General features: G+C 42.0%; 1 protein-coding gene across 7 annotated transcripts in view; it reads left to right on the top strand.

Moving 5' to 3' along the window:
- The window catches only part of SNX30 (sorting nexin family member 30), a 109,191-nt gene that overhangs the window by 54,521 nt on the left and 33,003 nt on the right, over nucleotides 1-21,667 (top strand). For 6 of the 7 annotated variants that reach the window (XM_042242884.2, XM_042242882.2, XM_027964110.3 and 3 more), the window contains 2 exons: nucleotides 7,462-7,572; nucleotides 19,093-19,251. In XM_042242884.2, coding sequence (XP_042098818.1) covers nucleotides 7,462-7,572; nucleotides 19,093-19,251 — 270 coding nt within the window. The remainder of the gene's footprint in view (nucleotides 1-7,461; nucleotides 7,573-19,092; nucleotides 19,252-21,667) is intronic. The other variant, XM_042242883.2, reaches the window with a different exon arrangement.

Genomic DNA, 21,667 nt, shown 5'->3' with positions numbered 1-21,667 from the left:
TTTTCCTTTTGCCTTCAATCTTTCCCAGCATCAGGGTTTTTTCCAGTGAACTGGCTCTTCCCATCAGGTGGGCCAAAGTATTGGAGCTTCAGCATCAGTCCTTTCAATGAATATTCAGGACTGATTTCCTTTAGGATTGACTAGTTTGATCTCTTTGCAGTCCAAGGGACTCTCAAAAGTCTTCTCCAGCACCACAGTTCAAAAGCTTCAGTTCTTTGGCTCTCAGCCTTCTTTATGGTCCAACTCTCACATCTGTACATGACTATTGGAAAAACCGTAACTTTGGTTATACAGACCTTTGTCAGCAAAGTGTTGTCTGCTTTTTAATATGCTGTCTAGGTTTTTTTTGTTTGTTTGTTTGTTTTTTTTATAACTTTCCTTTCAAAGAGCAAGCATCTTTTAATTTCATGGCTACAGTCACAATATGCAGTGATTTTGGAGCGCAAGGCTTATGCCCCAATTAATTCCTCTCTTCAAATGCCTCAGTGGTCAACAGAGGCTAAATGCTGCTGAGGTCAAGTTATATATAAGGATTACAAAGTGAATGTTAGATTTAATGACCAGAAGGCTGTTGATGACTAAGGTGAGAGCAGTTTCACCGCGGTGGTGGTACAGCGCCCCGTTTGGCAATGAAAGTAACGAGAGAAGGGCAGTGGCTGTAGTGGGGTTGTGGCTTTGAGGGGAGAGGCATTTTGTTAGGACGGAAGAGACTTGTATCAGTGCCACGTGGCCAGTGTTGGTAGAGAAGAACTGGGTCAGAGGTTGGAGGTAAGGATGGAAGCCACTGAGGAGGAGGAGGGAGAGAGTCCTGAGCAGAATTGGGGGAAGGAACAGCCTCCATTGAGGGAGGCCTACTTTTCCCATTGTTTCTGGAGGAAAAAGGGAAGTAGGAGTTTTTTGTGGCAGGAAGTTGAGGGATTCTTTGCTTATATCTGCAGTTTTCCCATAAAGAGATAACCAAGTCTTTACAAAGAGTGAAGGGGGAGGTTTTAAAGTGGTGCTTAGAAGCTTTCAAAACTTTGCATTAACTCATGAAAAATGGGGAAGAGAATTGACTAAGGAAGTATCTAGAGATTGCTTGGCAGTGTTTCGGGTCCAGTTGTAGAATTCATGGTTTCAGTGTGTTCTCTGATTCTGTTTTTCCTTCAGAGAGTGCCTAAGTCTGGAAAAGCAGGCAGTAGGTGGTTGCATTTTTGCCAGAGCTGCTTAAACGGTGGGCTTCCCAGATGGCGCTAGTGGCGAAGAACCTGCCTACCAGTGCAGGAGACAGACGCGTGTTCGATCCCTCAGTTGGGAAGATCCCCTGGAGGAGGGTATGGCAACTCCAGTATTCTTGCCTGGAGAATCCCATGGACAGAGGAGCCTGGAGGGCCACAGTCCATAGGGTTGCAAAGAGTCAGACAGGACTGAAGCGACTTAGCATGCATGCATGAATGACAGCTTGGAAGGGGCATTTAGGATATCAGCAGGGAAGAGGCTGAAGTGATTCATCGTAGAACTGACGGCTGAATAAGGAAGAAGTAAAGACAAGAGTGGATGGATTGTCAGGAACTGTAGATCCCGAGGCTGAATAAACGGGTACTGGGAAATGGAAGAGTCCGTACTATAGGAGGTGCCAGTTAGCAAGGGAGATGTCTGAATTTCAGCATGATGGCAACGTCTGTGGGGCTGCCGTGGGCATGGGGTGAGGTGCTGTTGGCTTGGAGGTGAGTGTTGTGTGTGGGAACACCTGGGTCTTGAGGGCAGCGCCGTTACAAAGCCTGAGAGCCTGGTCTATCAGGGAGTCAGCAGAAGGGCCGGCGTGTCAGCGGGTGACAGCGCGAGGAGGGCCAGAGAGGTCTGTGTCCTGACGGCAGGGCCTCTCAGGGATTTTCGGGCCGTGGCGGAGCGCGGGAGGAGCGAGCCGGCCGTCTCCAGCGGCTCTCCGCGCTCTCAGAGGTCTGTGAGATGTGAGAACGCCTGCAGCTTTCCGCCTGATGCACAGCAAGGTGGAGGGCGGGGTGTGGTCTCGGGAGAGCCAGCGTTCAGGACGTGAGCAGGTCGGGGAACTGCAGGACCATGACTTACGGAACAGGAGTCCCAGGGAACTAGGTGGGAAGATCTAAGGAGGAGGTAAATGGGAGCGCAGAGGGAGGCAGCCGGAAGCCTCTTCAGGTGTCCTTTCAGGTGTGCTGAGCGCCGCGGGGCTTTGAAGCAGAATGAGATGCTGCTGCTGCTGCTGCTGCTGCTGCTGCTGCTGCTGCTGCTGCTGCTGCTGCTGCTGCTGCTGCTGCTGCTGCTGCTGCTGCTGCTGCTGCTAAGTCTCTTCAGTCGTATCCGGCTCTGGGCGACCCCATAGACGGCAGCCCACCAGGCTCCCCCCTCCCTGGGATTGTCCAGGCAAGAACACTGGAGTGGGTTGCCATTTCCTTCTCCAAGGCATGAAAGTGAAAAGTGAAAGTGAAGTCATTCAGTCGTGTCCGACTCCCAGCGACCCCATGGACTGCAGCCCACCAGGCTCCTCTGTCCATGGGATTTTCCAGGCAAGAGCACTGGAGTGTGCTGGCTACCATTTGATAAGGGAAGAGGTCCTTTCTACAGGGAGGTAGTTGCTTAGGCTTCTTAGGATCCAGCTGTGGCCTAGATAGATGGCATTTATTACAAAAGACTGAATCTCTCTAGAGTGAAAGGACTGTAAATTTTGAATTTAATGAAAATTCTTGGGAGAAGCTTCAGTCCACAGTCACTGGGCCCATCAGCCCCTAGGGAGTAAGGAGGCGTTCTTTTGTGGGAAGGTGAGGCCCAGGGGACTGGGTGAGCTCCTGGGTGGTTGATTTTACTGTGGCCCTGTGCTTAGTCTTCCAGCGTGTTAACAAAACGGGCTGGAGATGCTTAAGAGTGACCAAGGAGATATTCGTAGGGTGCAACGGTGAAAACAGATATTCTTCGTTACCACTCTTGTGCTCCGTTGCCTATTTGTAGATCTGACTTTAGGTGTGTACACATGATCTGATGATCTTGTGGAACATTCTAGACTGTGGAACACAGTAAGGTGTGAAGTGGTTGCCTCTCATCATGGGATTGTGGGTGTACACTTCCTTTTTTATTGTTTTGTTGATTACAGATACTAGAAAATAGAGATAAACACTTATGAGTACTTTATTTTTCTAAGTTAGACTCTGAATTTCAGAGAGGAAAATTTTACTGCAGACTCAGAGTTGGGGTTTTATTGACCTGCAACTGTTACGAGCACTGTGTGTCTTATAACAGACGATTTCCCTCCAGAAATTCACAGTGATGTCTGTGGCCCAGTTTTAACAAGCATGCAGAATTCCAAGGTGAGTGCGTGTTGCTAGCCTCATTCTCAGCTCTACTTTTTCTTTCTGTCCTTATTTTTCCTCTGTCTTGCTCACCTACTTCTAATTTATGTCACTTGATCATATTCCAAGTATCACTATATCTTTTCTAGAACAAGAAGTGGTAAAGATAAGTAAAATAAATATTGGGTCAGCAGTTGTGAGCTTCCTTTCTGTTTTATGATTTTTTTTTCATGTTACTGGTTTCCAAAGCATCAAACAAGTTTCACTGATTTCTTAAGTCTTCTGTCCGTAAATGAGTTATTTTTTTAAATGAGTAGGTTTTTTTGTAACTATTAAAAGTATTATACGAGAATATTAGAAAGTTTGGAAGTAAAGTTGCATGTAAAGTAGATAGTTGTCATTATCAGTTCTAGATTTTTCTTCTAACTTTTTATGTCCAAAATTTTAATACCAATGAAATCATATACAATTTTGTATCCTACTTTTTTTCTTAAAACTATATTGAAACATTTTTGTTGTTAAAAATGACTTCTAGGCATGATTACTGATAACTGTAGAATAATTATACGATAATTTCCTTGACCATTTTTTTTTATTGTTGGATATTTAATTTCTTTGAATTTATTTAAATAATATTTCAGTGAACATCATTATACAAATATCTTTGCCACAATTTTAAAAAGTATTTTCTAATGATAGAGTCCTAGACATAGAATAGTAGCAGTTAAAGACAAATATATAAAGGGGCTTCCCAGGTGGCACAGTGGTAAAGAATTTGCCTGCCAATACTGGAGACTCAGAAGATGTGGGTTCAATTCCTGGGTGAGGACGATCCTCTGGAGTAGGAATGGCAACCTGCTGGAAAATTCCATGGACAGAGGAGCCTGGTGGGCTATACAGTCCATGGGTTTGCAAAGGGTCAGACATGACTGAGTGACTGAACACACACACACACACAAGCCACAAATAAAGGGGATAATTCAGGCAGATATTTTTAAAAGCTTACAATGAGGGCAGCCTTCTTACCAGTGACACTAAAAGTAGCAATGCTAAAGGGGAAAAAATGGATAAATTTGACTATTTAACAATTTAAAAAATTCTGTGTAATAAAAGCTATTTGGCAATTATGATAGGTTAAATGGCTCTAAAGCATTTTCACATATGGAAAAGACTAGACTCACAAATTAAGAATAAACTTCTCTAACAAAAGAAGAAAAATATGCAGCCAACAAATATTCTAAAAGATATTCAATTGAAACAGTCATTAAATAAACAAAACAGATATACTATTTTTCAGTTATAATTCCATCAAAGATAACCAGTATTGAGAATATATGGTTAGAAAATAAATTGGTCTATATCTGGAAATAGTTTGTTGATTAAAAACTAGTATAATCTTTCATATTTACTGTTTCATACTTTCAAGAGAATTATCAAACAGTTGCTCAGTGATGTTTGCTGTAATGATCTATTGATTGAAAAATTAGAAGTAACCTAAATGGTTATTTGGTTTAATTATGGTATGTCCATGTGGATTATATTGATATAGAAAGATATCCAAGATATATTAAAGAGATATAGAAAATATGAGTGACTATGCATAGAAAAAAACATGGAAACCGTAATATAATTGCATTTTTCTCTGTTCAGAGGGATTATGGTTTGTATTTTATATTACTTTAATTTTCCTGACATTTTAAAATAAATGTATCTAGTCTAAATAAGAAGGAAAAACAAACAAAAAAACAAAAGCAATTGCCTGAAAGTAAAATTGGTTACAGCAGAAATAAAACTTGTGTTTCATCATGCATACTGCTTTTTGTGGTTATCAAAGATTGATTTTAAAATTAGAGTAGAAATGTTACATAGACTATAATTCAGTGAAATGGTTTTGCAAACTATAATAAAGAGGAGCAACCAGTTGATACCATGTAACATTTAGGAGGGCAGAAAGCAGAGCCCTCTTACCAGTTCTGTTTACAATGAAAACGAGTTGCATTAATTTGTCATCGTTCAAAACCTACTTCTCATGAGCCCATAATCATTGGCAAGTCCCCAGACAGAGTCTGTTGGGGGCACTCTGCAGGGTCTTGAAGCACTTCCGTTCCAGCTGCCTTCCTGCCGTCGAGGGAACCGAAGCTCTGAGAGTCGTGGTGGCGTCCCAGAGATGCTGGGACTGCTCATGCCCCTGCTTCAGGTGCGGGGCCAGGCTCTGTTGTTAATTGTTCTTGTTGTTGTTCGGTGGCTCAGTTGTGACCCCATGGACTGAAGCACACCCGGCTCCTCTATCCTCCGCTATGTCCCCAAGTTTGTTCAAGCTCATGTGCTTTGAGTCGGTGGTGCTATCCAATTGTCTTATCCTCTGCTGCCCCCTTCTCCTTTTGCCTTCAATTTTTCCCAGCATCTAGGGGCTAGCCACCCTGGTGGCCTAGAGGTTAAAGTGTCTGCCTCTGATGTGGAAGACCTGAGTTCGAGCCCTGGGTCAGGAAGATCCCCTGGAGAAGGAAATGGTAACCTACTCCAGTATCCTTGCCTGAAGAATCCCATGGACAGAGGAGCCTGGCGGGCTACAGCCCACAGGGTCGCAAAGAGTTGGACACGACTGAGTGACTTCACTTCACTTTCCCAGCGTCAGGGTTTCTTCCAGTGAGTTGGCTCTTCGCATCAAGTGGCTAAAGTGCCAGGCTACTGCCCATGTTTCTGTCGCCCTTGTGCCTAGAGATTCATAAATAGTGATTTAGATTTAACTTTTTTCCTTCTCCTCTCTCTCTCTGGAGTTCTACAACACTCATTCCTCTGGGGAGTCTTCTAATAAATCATAAATGCCTCATTAAACAAACGTGCCCATGTCTCCCGCTCCTGCCTCTGCTTCACAGGGGGAGGTTGTGTTTCGTGGGCATATGCTGGTGTGCAGAACTTTGACAAGGGGAAAAGAGGCAGGAAGAGTTGGGGTCTTGTCCAAGATCGAGTCCTTTGACTTCAGAGTTTTGCTCAGTCTGTGAGCCTGGCTTCTGGGGAGGATGAAATCATAATTTTTGATGCCAGAGCTGTCCACTGGCTGCTTCTGTGATGGATGACTCTTGTTTATGTGTTGTTAAGGTTTTCTTGGTGCCATGGATTAAAACAGACTTTTGATGTGAAAGATTTCAGTAAGTTTATAAAAGATAGCTTGAGCCATTTTTATTCTGTACTTTAAATTCTGAGAACTATGACTGTCATATAGTCGGTACCCTCATAGGGAAAAGTGGTGTATTGGCGACGTAATTTTGGTTTGGACTAATTAATGTATAAAAATCTTGCTTTGGTATAAATTCGTTTTATTTAGTATTGGTTTTTATTGTTAAGTGTTGAAATCACATTTCAGAAAACTTAAATTCAGGGAAGGGGATGTGATTAATATTTTTTTCTGCCATACAATGATATTTTAGTATCATTTCCTTCTAGATTAAAAAAAAAATCATCTAAATTGCAGTATAGTTTCAGGCTTATGGTCCTGGCAGGATATGGCAGAGTAGGCAAAACCTTTTCTATTTTCATCTAATCTGGTTCCTAAATGAGCAGGTAATCTGTTATCTCTACTTTTTGTTTTTCCTCTGCCTTGGGCAGAATTTATCAGCATATTTAGCAGAAGGTGGAAACTTTTGGTTTTTTTTTTTTTAACAGAGTCACAGGTTTGGATTCAGTAAGCAAGATTCTCAGTGGAATTACTCTGTGTGTGTGTTATTCACTTCAGTCGTGTCTGACTCTTTGCGACCCCATGGACTGTAGCCCTCCAGGCTCCTCTGTTCATGGGATTCTCCAGGCAAGAATACTGGAGTGGGTTGCCATTTTCTTCTCAAGGGATCTACTAAAAGAAATTTTCAAAGTTAAGCTTGGAGATGAATCAAATATTTTCTGAACGCAATTTTGGGGGATAGTTCCATTTCCGAGGGGAAGGAAATCTCAACATTTTCCTTATAGATCCTTGAAATGTTTAACTGGACCCCACGGCTAGACTCGTCATTCCATCCCGGGAAACCCTGCCATGTGGCTGGCGTGTTTGGTGGAAGGAAAGTGCGTTCTTGCCCAGTTAGGTTATCCAGAAAGAGCTTTTTTCCTTCCCTGCTGCCAGGACAGCTGCTCTTTCCTCACCCTGATTTTGTTCTGCTCTTCTCGTCTGCAGAGTACTCGGGTGGAGTTTGACCTGCCAGAATATTCTGTCCGTCGAAGATACCAGGATTTTGACTGGTTGAGGAACAAACTGGAAGAATCCCAGCCCACTCATCTCATTCCCGTAGGTACTAAGTCAGTACAGCTTGTTACTCACTTTTCCTTCTTTCTCTTTCCTGACCGTGTTCACTCAACTCTCACCCCTCAAATTATGGGCAAACACTGCCTTACATTTTATACCAGATCCACCCATCAACTGTTCATTTTGTGGATGCTGTATAATTATTTCACATTTTGGGTTTTGATTTCTGATCTGCTACATCATATGCTGGTTTCTTGGGTGGAGTGGGGTAGATTTTCATATTCCTTGTGACAAGGAGATTGATTTTTTTTTTTTTTTTTAAGTATGGAGAGTTCTAGTTCTCCTTTGCTGCCTCCTCAAAGGCTGGCTGTTGCATCCTGCCTAGATACAGTTCTGAGGTTTGGAGAGCTGCCACCAGGTGGAGAAAGATGCCTCAGATTACAGCTGGCTGGGTTTTCATGAGACATGGGTAATTCAGGGAGCAGGAGTCTAGCACACAATCCATCAACCATAGCTTTTCCTTTAAAACAACAAACCCAAAGCCGCCTAACTCTATTTGTTGAAGAAACATACTACTCATCCGTTACTTTAGTTGCACATTAAAAAAAAAACAACAAAAAACTAGAGCAAATAAAATTTAAAAGACTACTTAAAATCAGCATACATGTGGAGTAATTCTCTGAGACTACTTAAAATCAGCATACATGTGGAGTAATTCTCTGACTACTTTCTCTTTGAAGTATAAATGACTATTTAGATCCTAGATGGTTCTTGAGCTTTGGGGCTTTAGGGAAATTTGGGTCATGAAACACTTCAATGGGGCTTTCAGTTCAGTTCAGTTCAGTTGCTCAGTCGTGTCCGACTCTTTGCGACCCCATGAATCGCCTCACGCCAGGCCTCCCTGTCCATCACCAACTCCCGGAGTTCACTCAGACTCACGTCCATAGAGTCCGTGATGCCATCCAGCCATCTCATCCTCTGTCATCCCCTTCTCCTCCTGCCTCCAATCCCTCCCAGCATCAGAGTCTTTTCCAATGAGTCAACTCTTCGCATGAGGTGGCCAAAGTACTGGAGTTTCAGCTTTAGCATCATTCCTTCCAAAGAAATCCCAGGGCTGATCTCCTTCAGAATGGACTGGTTGGATCTCCTTGCAGTCCAAGGGACTTTGAAGAGTCTTCTCCAACATCACAGTTCAAAAGCATCAATTCTTCGGCGCTCAGCCTTCTTCACAGTCCAACTCTCACATCCATACATGACCACTGGAAAAACCATAGCCTTGACTAGACAGACCTTTGTTGGCAAAGTAATGTCTCTGCTTTTCAACATGCTGTCTAGGTTGGCCATAACTGTTCTTCCAAGGAGTAAGCGTCTTTTAATTTCATGGCTGCAGTCACCATCTGCAGTGATTTTGGAGTCCCTCCCCCAAATAAAGTCTGACACTGTTTCCACTGTTTCCCCATCTATTTCCCGTAAAGTGATGGCTTTATCTTTCAGTAAAAACCTTGGCTGGGTAACTTCTCAGCACTGCCTGCTGCATCTTCCAGTCATCCCCTCATGGTTGGAAGAGGCTGGCTATGCTGGGAGCTCTCTAGCAGTTTTCTTAATTTTCAGGGCAGAAGTGGCCATGTTGCTAGTGCTGTGATGAGAATGAACCCCACCTCCACCCCCGCCTCACCCTCCACCCCCCACCCCCTACTCCCATTCCCTCTGCTCTTGAAGCCTAAAGTTTCGCTTTTCCTTTTTCTGATCACTTCAAGACATGCCAAAAGAAAAAAAAAAAAAAAGCCAATAGTTTGTAAGCAGTTGAAACTATCCCTTAAAGATATTAATTTGGCAAAATTGGTGACTAGTGAATTTTTTAAAAATAGACTTTTATTTTAGAACAGTTTTAGATTTACCAAATTCTTGAGAAGACAGTGCAGTGAGTTCTCATAGACCTCATGGCCAGTTTGGCTTATTTTAATAAACATTTTCTATTAGCATGGCACGTTTGTCACAAATAACGAACCAGTGCCACTTTACATTTAGTTTCCTTAGTCCCAGGCTGTTTTGGTCGTGACAGTTTCTCAGGCTTTCCTGGTTTGGGATGACCTGGATCGCTTTGAGGAGTACTGGTCAGGGTTTTTGTGGAATGTTCCTCGGTTGAGATTTGTCTGGTGTTTTGCTCGCAGTTAGCCAGGCGTGATGTGTTTTGCGGAGGAAAAGCACAGAGGTTAAGTACAATCCTCATTGCATCATGAAAGGGTACATACTGTCATTAACAGTATTTATCACTGTGGATGTTAATCTTGTTCACCTGCTTTGAGGTAATGCTTGTCAGGTTTTTCCACGGTACAGTTACCCCTTTTTTCTCTCCTCTGTAGAAGATTGCTCTTTTTGTGTAGTCCGTACTATGCATAAGGGGAATTAATGTGCCACCTCCTGGTAACTAGGTGAATTTGAAGTTCTGCACTTAAAGATCAAAGTTAGACAGCGACACCTACTGGTAAAACATAATAGCCTCATGTGTAGACACAAGCCAGAATTAGGAGACTGGAAGTCTTCCAGAATGCCCAAGGTGAATTTTTAAGTCTGTTATCTTTAACCAGTATCTTTAAGTCTGGTTTCCTTTGGTCTGCATGGAAGCATTGAGTAGAAGGTACTTTTGAAGCATGTAGAGATTTAAATTTCTTCGTAAATTCATAGTGCATATCTGGGGAGGAGAGAGATTCAATGTAGGAGAGCATCTCTGACTTAAACATGAAAGTCAGACTGGAAACTGTTTTTTTCCCCAGAAGTTCACTTAACAGCAGCTTTTCTAGGAGGTGATTGTTTGTTGTTAATAATCAACTTTGTGTTGGTCCTCTTACAGCCCTTGGGAAGGTGAGGGATTATGAGATGGACAAAGACGCCTCTCCAGGAGAGTTTATTATCAGAGGGAGACCCAGTAAACATATAGCATAGTTATTGTTTAAATTTTCATTTCTTTTTTTTTTTTCTAAGAAAAGCTTTATTGAGTTCTGATTAATATACCGTACAATTCACCCATTTGAAAATACAAGTCAAGCGCTTTTAGTGTATTCATAGAGCCATCAGCAGATCAGTTTTAGAACCTTTTCATGATCCCTAAAAGAAACCTCTTAATCCTTGCCTGTTAATTCCAAACCCTGTCTTTCCCAGTGCCTGGCGACCACTACTCTGTGTTCTGTCTCCATAGGTGTGCCTATTTCTGGACGTTTGATATACGGAGAATCATACACAGTGGTCTTTTGTGACAGTTTTTTCCATAGCAGAATGTTTTCAGTGTTCATTCATGTTCTAGCACGTGTCAGTCAGTACTTTGTTTTTGTTGTCAGATGAGTGTCCCTTCTATGGATATATCACATTTTCTCTGTTTGCTGCCTTTGATGGACAGTTGGGTTGTTTCCACTTTTTGGCTGCTGTGAGTAATGCTGCTATGAACATTCATGTGTGAGTTATTGTGTGGACATATGTTTTCCTTTTTCTCGGGTGTATACCTAAGACTATAATTGCTGAATCGCGTTTAACTGTGTATTTAACCTTTTGAGGAACTGTGAGATTGTTTTCCAAAGTGGCTGCTTCATCTTATGTTCATGCCAGCAGTGTATGAGGGTTCTGTTTCCTCCACGTCTGCATCAACCCTGGTTATAACCTTTCTTTTTGATAATAGCCACCCTAGATGACTCTTGAGAGTCCCTTGGACTGCAAGGAGATCCAACCAGTCCATCCTAAAGGAGATCAGTCCTGGGTGTTCATTGGAAGGACTGATGTTAAAGCTGAAACTCCAATACTTTGGCCACCTGATGCGAAGAGCTGACTCATTGGAAAAGACCCTGATGCTGGGAAAGATTGAGGGCAGGAGGAGAAGGGGATGACAGAGGATGAGATGGTTGGATGGCATCACTGACTCAATGGACATGGGTTTGGGTGGACTCTGGGAGTTGGTGATGGACAGGGAGGCCTGGCGTGCTGCAGTTCATGGGGTCACAAAGAGTCACACACGACTGAGCGACTGAACTAAACCTAACTGAATGGGGATGGATTGGTATCTCTCTGGTTTTGATTTGCATTTCCCTGACAGCTAGCATCCAACCATCTCATCCTCGTTCGCTCCCTTCTTCTTCTACCTCAGTCTTCCCCAGCATTTCCCCGTTTCCAACATTCCCCAGGCTTTTTCCCAGGGAATCGTCTCTTTGCATCAAGAGGAGCTTCAGCATGAGTCCTTCCAATGAATATTCAGGGCTAATCTCCTTCAGGATGGACTGCTTTGGTCCTTGACGTCCAAGTGACTCTCAAGAGTCTTCTCCAGCACCGGGTTGTCCTTTTATTATTGCATTAAGACGGTTCTTTATATAATCTGGATACTAGTCCCTTTTCAGGTATATGATTTGCAAAAATTTTCTCCCATGTAATGACTTGTCTCTTTATTTTCTTGATGGTATCCTGTGAAGTTTTAAAATTTTAATGAAGTCCAGTTTACCTATTGTACCCTGTGTGTGTGTGCTTTTGGTGTTTTAGCTAAGAAACCATTGCCTAATCCCAGATCATAGAGATTTACATCTATGTTGCTCACTGAAATTTTTATAGTTTTAGCTCTTATATTTAGGTCTTTAACCTATTTTGAGTTTGTTTTTGTATGGTTAGTTTTCATTATCCAGGTAGTGAAGCTGGATATCTTCCTGTGACTTTACTGGAGGTTGGCATTTCTTTTATGAACTGCCTCTTTATTTGAAAATTTTTTTCCTCATTGTTTTGTGAATACTCTGTATATCTGCAAAGGACATTAACACAGTTGAGAATATCTATTTTTTTCTTAGTTACCTTTTTTCTTCAGCTTGACTCTGTAATAGATAGTATCCCTTCCCTCCCAGTCATGGTAATTTTTCCCTTACAGTTTCTGGCTTTGAAGCTTGTTTCTAACCTGGGATGTTAAAAAAAAAAAAAGTAATATATTTTCTTCTGTTACTTTTATGTCCTTGTGTTTAGTGCTTAAAGCTGGAGTGTATTTTGACGTGAGATGGGGAGATCTTGTTTTTTCAGATGGTGAGTTGTCCCACAACTGCTTAGGAGTAGTCGGTCACCTATATCATAGCTCGTGTGTTAGACTCTGTCATGCATTAGATTTATATAGTCTTGGGCTGTTTCTGAACCTTCTGGTTCATCGATCTCTTTAGTGTGGTATCCCTGCTACACTATTGAATTATTATAAGTTTACAGAATGTATCAGCATCTGGTTGGATAGGTCCCTGTCTCTACCCACAGTATTCTTTGTTTTCCAAGTTTTTTTGGCTATTTGCACATGCTTTATTTTTCAAGGGAACGTTAGAACTTTAGTGAATCAGCTGGAAAATTGGGAATGATGGTGGAGAAATGGATTTTTTTGCTGTTTTTTTTTCTTCCAATTTTAGTCAGCTATGGTTAAAACTTTGTGAGAATTCCTGAGCTTTCAGAGCCTATTGCTTATGTTAGGAGCATGGAGATAAAGTTCCCACTCTTTGGAGGGCTTCCCTGGAGCCATGTGAAATGGTAGACAAATAGCCAGCCGGACTTTGGTTCTGGGGAGGCCCCCAAGTTCTTTCATTTGCTTCTTCCCGTTGGCTGCCCTGAGGCTTGCCCGGTTTTCAGCCCCAGTGGCTCTGAACTTGGTAGCTTCTGGGGCTCTCCCAGGGAAACTCAACCCCTTACTTCCTAAGTCGACTGTTGGCTTTGCCTGAATAGTATCACAAGATGGTTAATGGTGATTGATGGGTTTTTCTCTCAACCCAATCTTTTCTGCTTTGTGTCTTTAACAAATTCTGTCCTATTAACAGTACCATTATATTCTCTAGTGCTCCAAAAAAAAATTTCTCTTTTTATATTGCTTAACTTTTCTGGGATTTGAAAAGCAGAAACAATCAGGTGTTTTTCAAATGGCACCCTAAAGCTAGAGTTGCGCTGGATGGGGATGTTTGTCATCTCGTAATGGCAGTTCACTTTGCTTTTCTTTGTAATCTGACAGTGTGAGCCACCAGAGTCTTCACTGTGATGTGGTTTTTGCTTTTTAATTTACATTTTGTCTTGGAAGTTGGCTTTACCACTGCTTCATGAACTAGGGCACAACTCATTACACAGCAGAGAGATTTCATGACTCAATGGGCACAGAGTTTGGAGATGAAGCAAATACATTTATAAAATCTTTAGTTTTCAGTTTCACTTGGAAATTTAATGCTTGCTTCAATTTTTATGATGGGAGCTTTTCTAGAAAGCTGCATTTGTGTGTATTACGGACCCATTTATGTTTTGGGTAGCGGTAAACACATAGGAATTAATAAGGAGAAATTTGTAATGCAGTGTTTGTTTTTCTGAATATGAAGTAATCAGTAAAATGTCTCACTTCACTCTTTAGTTGGTTCCTTTTTCGTCCTGTTCAGTATATGTGCTTTTAGCTGATCAAGCACGTAAGTTAATAAGCAGTGAATTCACTGGTTGAACCTTGAATTAAATCAGGCTTGGTGACTGTTCTTTATAGGAACAAAATTTTTTTTAAATTTTATTAAAGTGTAGTTGAGGCGCAATATTATATAAATGACAGGGGTACAGTGTAGTGATTCACAGTGTTTAAAGGTTCTGCTCCACTTATAGTTACCATAGCATATTGGCTATATTTCCAGTGTTGTACAGTATATTCCTGTAGCTTGTTTTGCACCTAATTGTTTGCACCTCTTACTGTCCTCCTCCCGTAATCGCCTCTCCTCTCTCCCTGCTGGTAACTGCTGGTTGCTCTCTGTATCTGTGAGTCTGCTTCTGGTTTGTTACAGTCACTCGCTTGTTGGACCTTTTAGATTCCACGTATCAGTGATGATGTTGTTGTTCAGTCTGCCGGTCTTGTTTGACTCTTTACGACCCCATGAAGTGCAGCATGTCAGGCCTCTCTGTCCCTCACCATCTCCTGAAGTTTGCCCAAGTTCATGTCCGTTGCACCGGTGATCTGGCCATCTCATCCTCTGACGCTGTCTTCTCCTTCTGCCCTCAGTCATTCCCAGCATCAGGGACTTCTCCAGTGAGTCAGCTGTTCGCATCAGATGACCAGAATACTGGAGTTTCAGCTTCAGCATCAGTCCTTCCAATGAGTATTCAGGGTTGATTTCCCTTAAGATGGACTGGTTTGATCTCCTTGCTGTGCAGGGGAGTCTCAGGAGTCTTTTCCAGCGCCACAGTTCAAAGGCATCAGTTCTTCAGCAGTCAGCCTTCTTTATGGTCCAGCTGCACAGCCGTATGTGACCACGGGGATATAAGTGACATCATACAGTATTTTTCTTTCTCCGTAGGACTTATTTCACTGAGTATAATACCCTCCAAGTCCATCTATGTTGTTTCAGATGGTTAAGATTTCCTTTTAATCTTGATGCTCTTTTATTTGTTTGTTACTTATTTTTGGTTAGGAGCAGTGTTTTCTGTTAGTTTGATATGAATAGGAAAAATAGTTTTCTGTCACGTAGTGGCTATGCAGTAAATATCTGTCAAATTGCATAGAAGAAGCAATTTAAAAAATGACAAGAGGACAGTGGACACATAAAGACTGAGCAGTTGAAATCTTTGTCCAGATTTGCTTCCCAGAAACAGTAGCTTTTCTGAGACAATCTACTGTACTTTTATTTCATAGATTATAAAATACTTTCTTACAAACTAATATAAAGTATGGTATATATGAAAGTACTTTACCAGAGTATTTAGTGCTCTAAAATGTAAATGTTTTAAGATTAAACCTTGATATAGTTAACATTTTGTAACATTTTGCAAATAGGATTTTTGAAGGTTCCAACATATATATATATATGCATATATAGTTTTTTAAAAACTTCATTATGGAAAATGCCGAAGTCGCTTCAGTGCGGTGACCCGTCAATGTACTCATCACCTAGTCTCAGCACATATCAACTCATGACCAGTCTCGTTTCATCTCTGTCCCTACCCACTCCCTCATCCCCACACCAGCTGATTTTTTTCTTTTTCAAAAAAGTGACTTAAACAACATTTTTTAATCTAATAGTTCTGGAAGTCGAAAGTGCAAAATCAGTCTTCATGGATTAATATCAAGAATCCTGGAGTGGATGGCCTATTCCTTCTCCAGCGAATCTTCTGGACCCAGGTCTCCTGCACTGCAGGTGGCTTAGTAGAATAGTTGGTATATTAATATACACGGGGCTGTATCCCTTCTGAAGTTTCTAGGGGGGATTTGTCCTTCCCTTTTCCATCTTCTGGAGGCTGCCTGCATTGCTTGGCTCCGGCCCCTTCCTCCATCTTCAAAGCCAGTGGCATTACATCTCCTCTCCTCTCTGACATCTGGTTCCATCCTTCAATCTTTTTTTTTTAAATTAAGATAAAATTTACATAACATAAAATTCACCAAAGTGTATAATTCAGTGGCTTTTATTCTATTCACAGTGTTTTGAATCACCATCACTATCTAATTTCAGAATATTTTCATCATCCCCAAAAGAAGTCCCATACCCATTAAGTAGTCCCATCCAATCCCTTCTTTTTCTCTAGCCCAAATATTATGAATAATGCTGTTTGAACATTTGCCGTACAAGTTTTTGTGTGAAACCTTGCTTTCAGTGATTTTGGCTATATACCAAGGAGTAGAATTGCCAGATCGTATGGCATTCTAAGTTTAAGTTTTTGAGAAACTGCCCAACTGTTGTGCCAGTGGCTGAGCCATTTTACATGCTTGCCAGCAGTGTGGGAGAATTCCCGTCTCCCTATCTACGTGCCAACACTTGTGATTTTCCTTTCTTTCCCACCTTTTATGGCCATCCTAGTGGATTTGCAGTGTTATCCCAGGCGATATTTTTTTTTTAATACTTTGGCTTAAAACGTATATGGAGGTGCTGCTGTTTAGTCCACTTCCTTTTTTGCTTTCTGCCCTCAGAATTTGCAAGTTAATACAAGTAGTTGGCATTCATTTGACATCTACCATGTGCTGGGAGCAGTGTTGAGCTCTTCACTTGTATTATTTCACTTACGGGGTATAGTTACCCTCGACTTGACCAGCAATCCAGACTCATATATGGGCTTCCCTGATAGCTCAGTTGGTAAAAGAAGATACCTGCAATGCAGGAGACCTGGGTTCAATTCTTGGGTTCAGAAGATCGTCTGGAGAAGGAATAGGCTACCCACTCCAGTATTTTTGGGCTTCCCTTGTGGCACAGCTGGTAAAGAATCTGCCTACAATGTGGGAGACCTGGGCTCGATCTCTGGGCTGAGAAGATTCCCTGGAGAAGGTAAAGGCTACCCACTCCAGCATTCTGGCCTAGAGAATTCCATGGCCTGTATAGTCCATGGGGTTGCAAAGAGTAGGACACAACTGAGTGACTTTCACTTCAGATTCCTATGCATAAACAACCCAGTAGGTAATTATAAGGGGGCGGAAGAGAGTAGGTGTATTCTTTTAAGGAAGCTTGAAATGGGAAGAAACAAATTTATGAAGCCACAGACATTTGATGATAAGATTGCTTATTATGGAAGGAAATTCTGTTTGCAGAAGGATTCACTCCCAGGTTCCTTTAACTAGCAAGCTTCTTTGGTTCATTAAACCACGTTCAAGGTACTAAATCTGAAGAATGGATAACTCTTTTCAGAAGGTTATCTGTTGTGTGAAATGAGGCACACCTAACTACTAATTTGCTCATTAGACCTTTTCCCTGATTCTTGTTCAGCGTAAGCAGATGGGAGTATGCTCAGCAGGACTCATGAGATTAAAATGTCACTGGATTTGGTAATTACAAAGTTTTGATGATTTGAGAAGAGTGGTTTCTGCATTAGGCAGGGATGGGGCAGAGAAATGCAGCCTTGAAGGCAATACCATAGATGGCTACATTTTGGGGTGAATAAAGGTTAGGGGTGGAGAAATCAAGGGGAAAGAGTGAAAGTAAAGGTAAATGGTTCTTTTCAAAAAGGTTGAATGAGACAGGAAGGAGATGGAGAAGATATAAGGTTAAGAGATAGATTTTTTTTTTTCCCCCATGGTCAGTAGCATGAGAACCAACCATGTTTTTGTAGACTGAGAATAGAGCTAGGTCAGATGTTGAAGACAAACGGCAGAGAAGGTGTAAATAATTGATGAGGACAGGTGCAAGACAGTGAACTAATGGACACAGATGGAATGGTTAGCTCTGGGCACGGGGATGTTCTCTGTAGCAAACTGAGGCGTGGAGGCAAAGGTGGTACCCAGTAGAGTCTTGACTCTTGAGATCGAAAACATGGTCTTTCCAAAGCACTTCAGGTTGAGGCTGTTGAATTCACTCATACCCAAGTGCTTCTTTTCCAGGAGTGCTGGTATTGCCAATTCCTAAATATTTCAAGTGTCTTCTGTTATAAAATCTGGGTTGCTTCTTGGCTTTCCCTACTCTTAAGTGCTTAGGATTCTACTTTGGGGGCTTAAGTTCTTGTTCATGTATCTTATTTCAACATTTGTGTACGTGTGTGTGTGCACGCATGCACTTAGGGGTTTATAACTTGAAAAAAATTTCTTTATAGACATATTACAGAATTTAAGGAGGTCGCAGACTTAAATGCTTGTGCCAGTTTTTTGGTCTCCTCATCAGCACTTGTTTCTTTTCCTTTCCTGTCTTTCTCCATCTCTATTATGGTCATCCTAGTGAGATACCATCCTAGTGAAGTGGTATCTCACTGTGATTTTGGTTTGTATTTCCCTAATGACTAATAATGTCGAGCATCTTTTCATGTGCATTTTGGCCATTTGTGTGTCTTCTTTGGACAAATGTCTACTGGGTCACTTAACCTTTTAAAAATGTAAATGTTCTTTTAATATTTCATAATCAAAACACTTCCAAATTATGCATTAGTGGGTACTCTCTTTCCCTGTGGTGGCAGTGATGAGGAAGGCCTTTGAATGAAGCTGCCACGGAAATAGGTTAAAGCTCAAAGATCCCTTGGCGGCCAGGTAGTATTAAATTGCCCACAATGTTGGCTGAAAGTAAATAACAATGGAGAAATTCAAGTAAGGAGTAAAGGAAGTTATATCATTAAGAACTTTTAAACATAAACCTAAATGGAAAAAAAGGGCTTTGGAAAATAGAGTATTTTGTAGACACAGGGGTTTCCCTAATATGTTTATTTTTTTTTTTTTTTTTACCAAATTCTTTTATTCTTTGAACTGGAAGTAGAATCTGAAGCTATTTAAATAACATGGCTTGTGTCTGGCTCCTTTCCTGTCTTTCTTATCTTGTGCTAACTTTCCCACTTTGTCACCTGTGCATCAAGTGGCGTAAAGATAACAACTGGATTTACTGGAAGATGTTACCTGACTATTTTTGGTGTTCCAGAGACTGTGCTCTACTGTTTCATTTTTTTATTATTATTGTGAAATTGACAGTGTAGTTGTAATTTTACTCCATCAGCGTTTTCTCAGACTTGTTTATACTGATGACTACATAAAGATCTAACTGATTTAAGAAAGACCATTCTTGATGGATGGGTCCCAGGACTTATTTGCTAGCCTAGTTTTTCCTTGCACCTGCCTATCAATTATTCTGAATATTTTTCTCCATGTCTTTGTAGCCACTTCCTGAGAAGTTTGTGGTGAAAGGTGTCGTGGATCGATTTTCAGAAGAGTTTGTGGAGACCAGAAGAAAAGCTTTGGATAAATTCCTGAAAAGAATTACAGATCACCCTGTGCTCTCCTTCAATGAACACTTTAATGTTTTCCTTACTGCCAAGGTAAGGCAGACTCTTTTCTATTCCTCCCCCAAATCAGCATTCTTTCTACGCTCCCTTGAAAGGTGTTCTGATCTCTCCAAGGCACACCTGTAGTGAGTGGGTGACATAGAATTGCTCTGGGTTTGTGTCTTTAGTGTTTTTTCTTGGTGCTCATCTGCCCTGGCATGGTTTCCGGGTTAGAATTCGGGAGAACTATCCCCCTGCAGCAGCTGAGGAAGTTAGACTATTTTCGCTTGCCAAAAGTAGAGATGTTTTCCTGAACACTTACCAGCGATATTACTGGATGAGGCCATTCTGATAACAGTGGGCATGAAAGGGCAAGAATGTTCATTGAGGGTTTGGTAAGGACATTTTTCACGGGAACTTCATGAGTGTTGGCTCAGAGTCTCATTTCATGGGTGAGGAGACTGAAGCTCAGGGTGTGTATTCGAGTTCAGCTGGCATCACTGGGGTGTAAACTGGGTCTTTGTGGCTCCTGAGGCCACAGTTTTCCTGGGTATCAGACCACCTGACCAAGAGGAGTTTAGCATTACTTCAGTTCAGTTCAGTCACTCAGTTGTGTCCAACTCTTTGCAACCCCATGAACTGGAGCATGCCAGGCCTCCCTGTCCATCACCAACTCCCGGAGTCCACCCAAACCCCTGTCCATTGAGTCGGTGAAGCCATTCAACCATCTCATCCTCTGTTGTTCCCTTCTCCTCCTGCCCTCAATCTTTCCCAGCATCAGGGTCTTTTCCAATGAGTCAGCTCTTCATACCAGATGGCCAAAGCATTGGAGCTTAAGCTTCAGCTTCAGCTTCCGTCCTTCCAATGAATATAGCATTACTTACCTGCAGCCAAGTTCCTAGCAGGTGGGCATTTTCTAGGCACTTGCCAGGGACAGAGTCAGGACAAACACAGGTGCTGGATTCTACATAGTCAGAGTCAAGTTGGCCATCTCCCCTTCAGTAAATTTAAGAAAATTGAAATCATTATCAGGCATCATTGAAATCACATCAGGCATCTTTTCTGGCCACAATACTATGAGACTAGATATCAATTACAGGGGAAAAAAAAAGCTGTAAAAAACACAAACACATGAGATTAAGCAGTACATTTCTAAATAACGAAAAGGTTACTGAGGAAATAAAAAGGGAAATAGAAAAATTCCTGGAAACAAATGACAGCGGGAACATGACAGCCCCAAACCTGGGGGATGCAGCTGACTCAAGGGGGCCACCCCGTGCCTAGTCGCGGGACTTCCCTCTTGGCAGAACTGGTCCAGAACCCGAGGTGCTCCACTCTGTCTGTCTGCGGAAGTGAGAGCTCGTGTTCAGACTCTCGTGCCAGCTGTCTTCCACCCCCCATCCCTTTACGCTCATGCCTCCTAGTCTCATGTTGAGGCCATAGGTAATTCCTCCCGCGTTGGCAAGGATATTTAGGTCCAGGTACTTTCCAGTTTTCTTTTTCAAAATCCCATATTGAGAAATATTTACAAACAGTGTCACCTGACGTAAAGACCTTAGGGGGATGCCATTCTGCAGACAGTGAGGACCACATGCCAGAGTCCGCCAGTGTTGCGATTTGTTTTTATTTTTTTCCCCCTTTTTCCCAAACCTCAGTTGGCACTCAACCTCCTGGATGACATTCTTATTCATCTTCTCTTTTCCCTGGAAGCCTTCCCTCCACAGTTCAAACTTGTGTTCTTTTTTTAAAAATGAATATTTCCTGGTGAACTGCTCCTCAGGCACAGTTCTTCCAGAGTAAACACAAAGTAAACTCCCCCCTGTTCTCCAGAAGTACAACACACCGTTTCACCCAAATTGCAGGTTCTTCATCCAGGCAAGCCCTCAAGTTTCATCATTTTTACTGAATAAAGGGACAAAGCAGGAGAAAGCTTGGATCCCTGGTCACTAGGAATTTGTGTGAAAAATAAGGAGGAAGGTATTTTTTTTGTGTGTATGTGTGGTTTTTATTTGTGGGCCAAGCAAGGTGAACTGATGTTTAAAATGTCTTCAGGTTTGTTACTGAAGGAGAACACACGTCCAGAAAAGTACGCCAATCATAGCTCAATAGGTGATCAGAAAATGAACACGCCCTTTGCGACCATTACCTGTATCAAGACAGAAAATCCCCAGCACCCTGGAAGCCCCCGTCCCAGTCACTCCCGCCCTCCTCCTCCCTAGAACGAACGCTGGCCTGATTTCTAGCATCGCAGAGCGCTGGCTGGGTTTTGCCGCACGGCCTTTCCTGTCACTGCGTCCTGCCTCCCACCCTCTACGTCCCTTATGTGGCTTCGATTGGATATAAATGAATGAATCTCAGCTGTTGAATTTTGCTCCTAAAGACAATTTAGGATATTTTGTACAAGAGAAAGGGACTCTTTAAAAAAAAGTTGTATTTCAACAGTTGTGCTTAAAGAAACGTGTGCAGGGTC

This window comes from Ovis aries, chromosome 2 (genome assembly GCF_016772045.2).
Source record: "Ovis aries strain OAR_USU_Benz2616 breed Rambouillet chromosome 2, ARS-UI_Ramb_v3.0, whole genome shotgun sequence".
Classification (NCBI taxonomy): domain Eukaryota; kingdom Metazoa; phylum Chordata; class Mammalia; order Artiodactyla; family Bovidae; genus Ovis; species Ovis aries.
The sequence above is the reverse complement of the archived record's forward strand: the minus strand, read 5'-3'. Positions and strand labels throughout refer to the sequence as shown.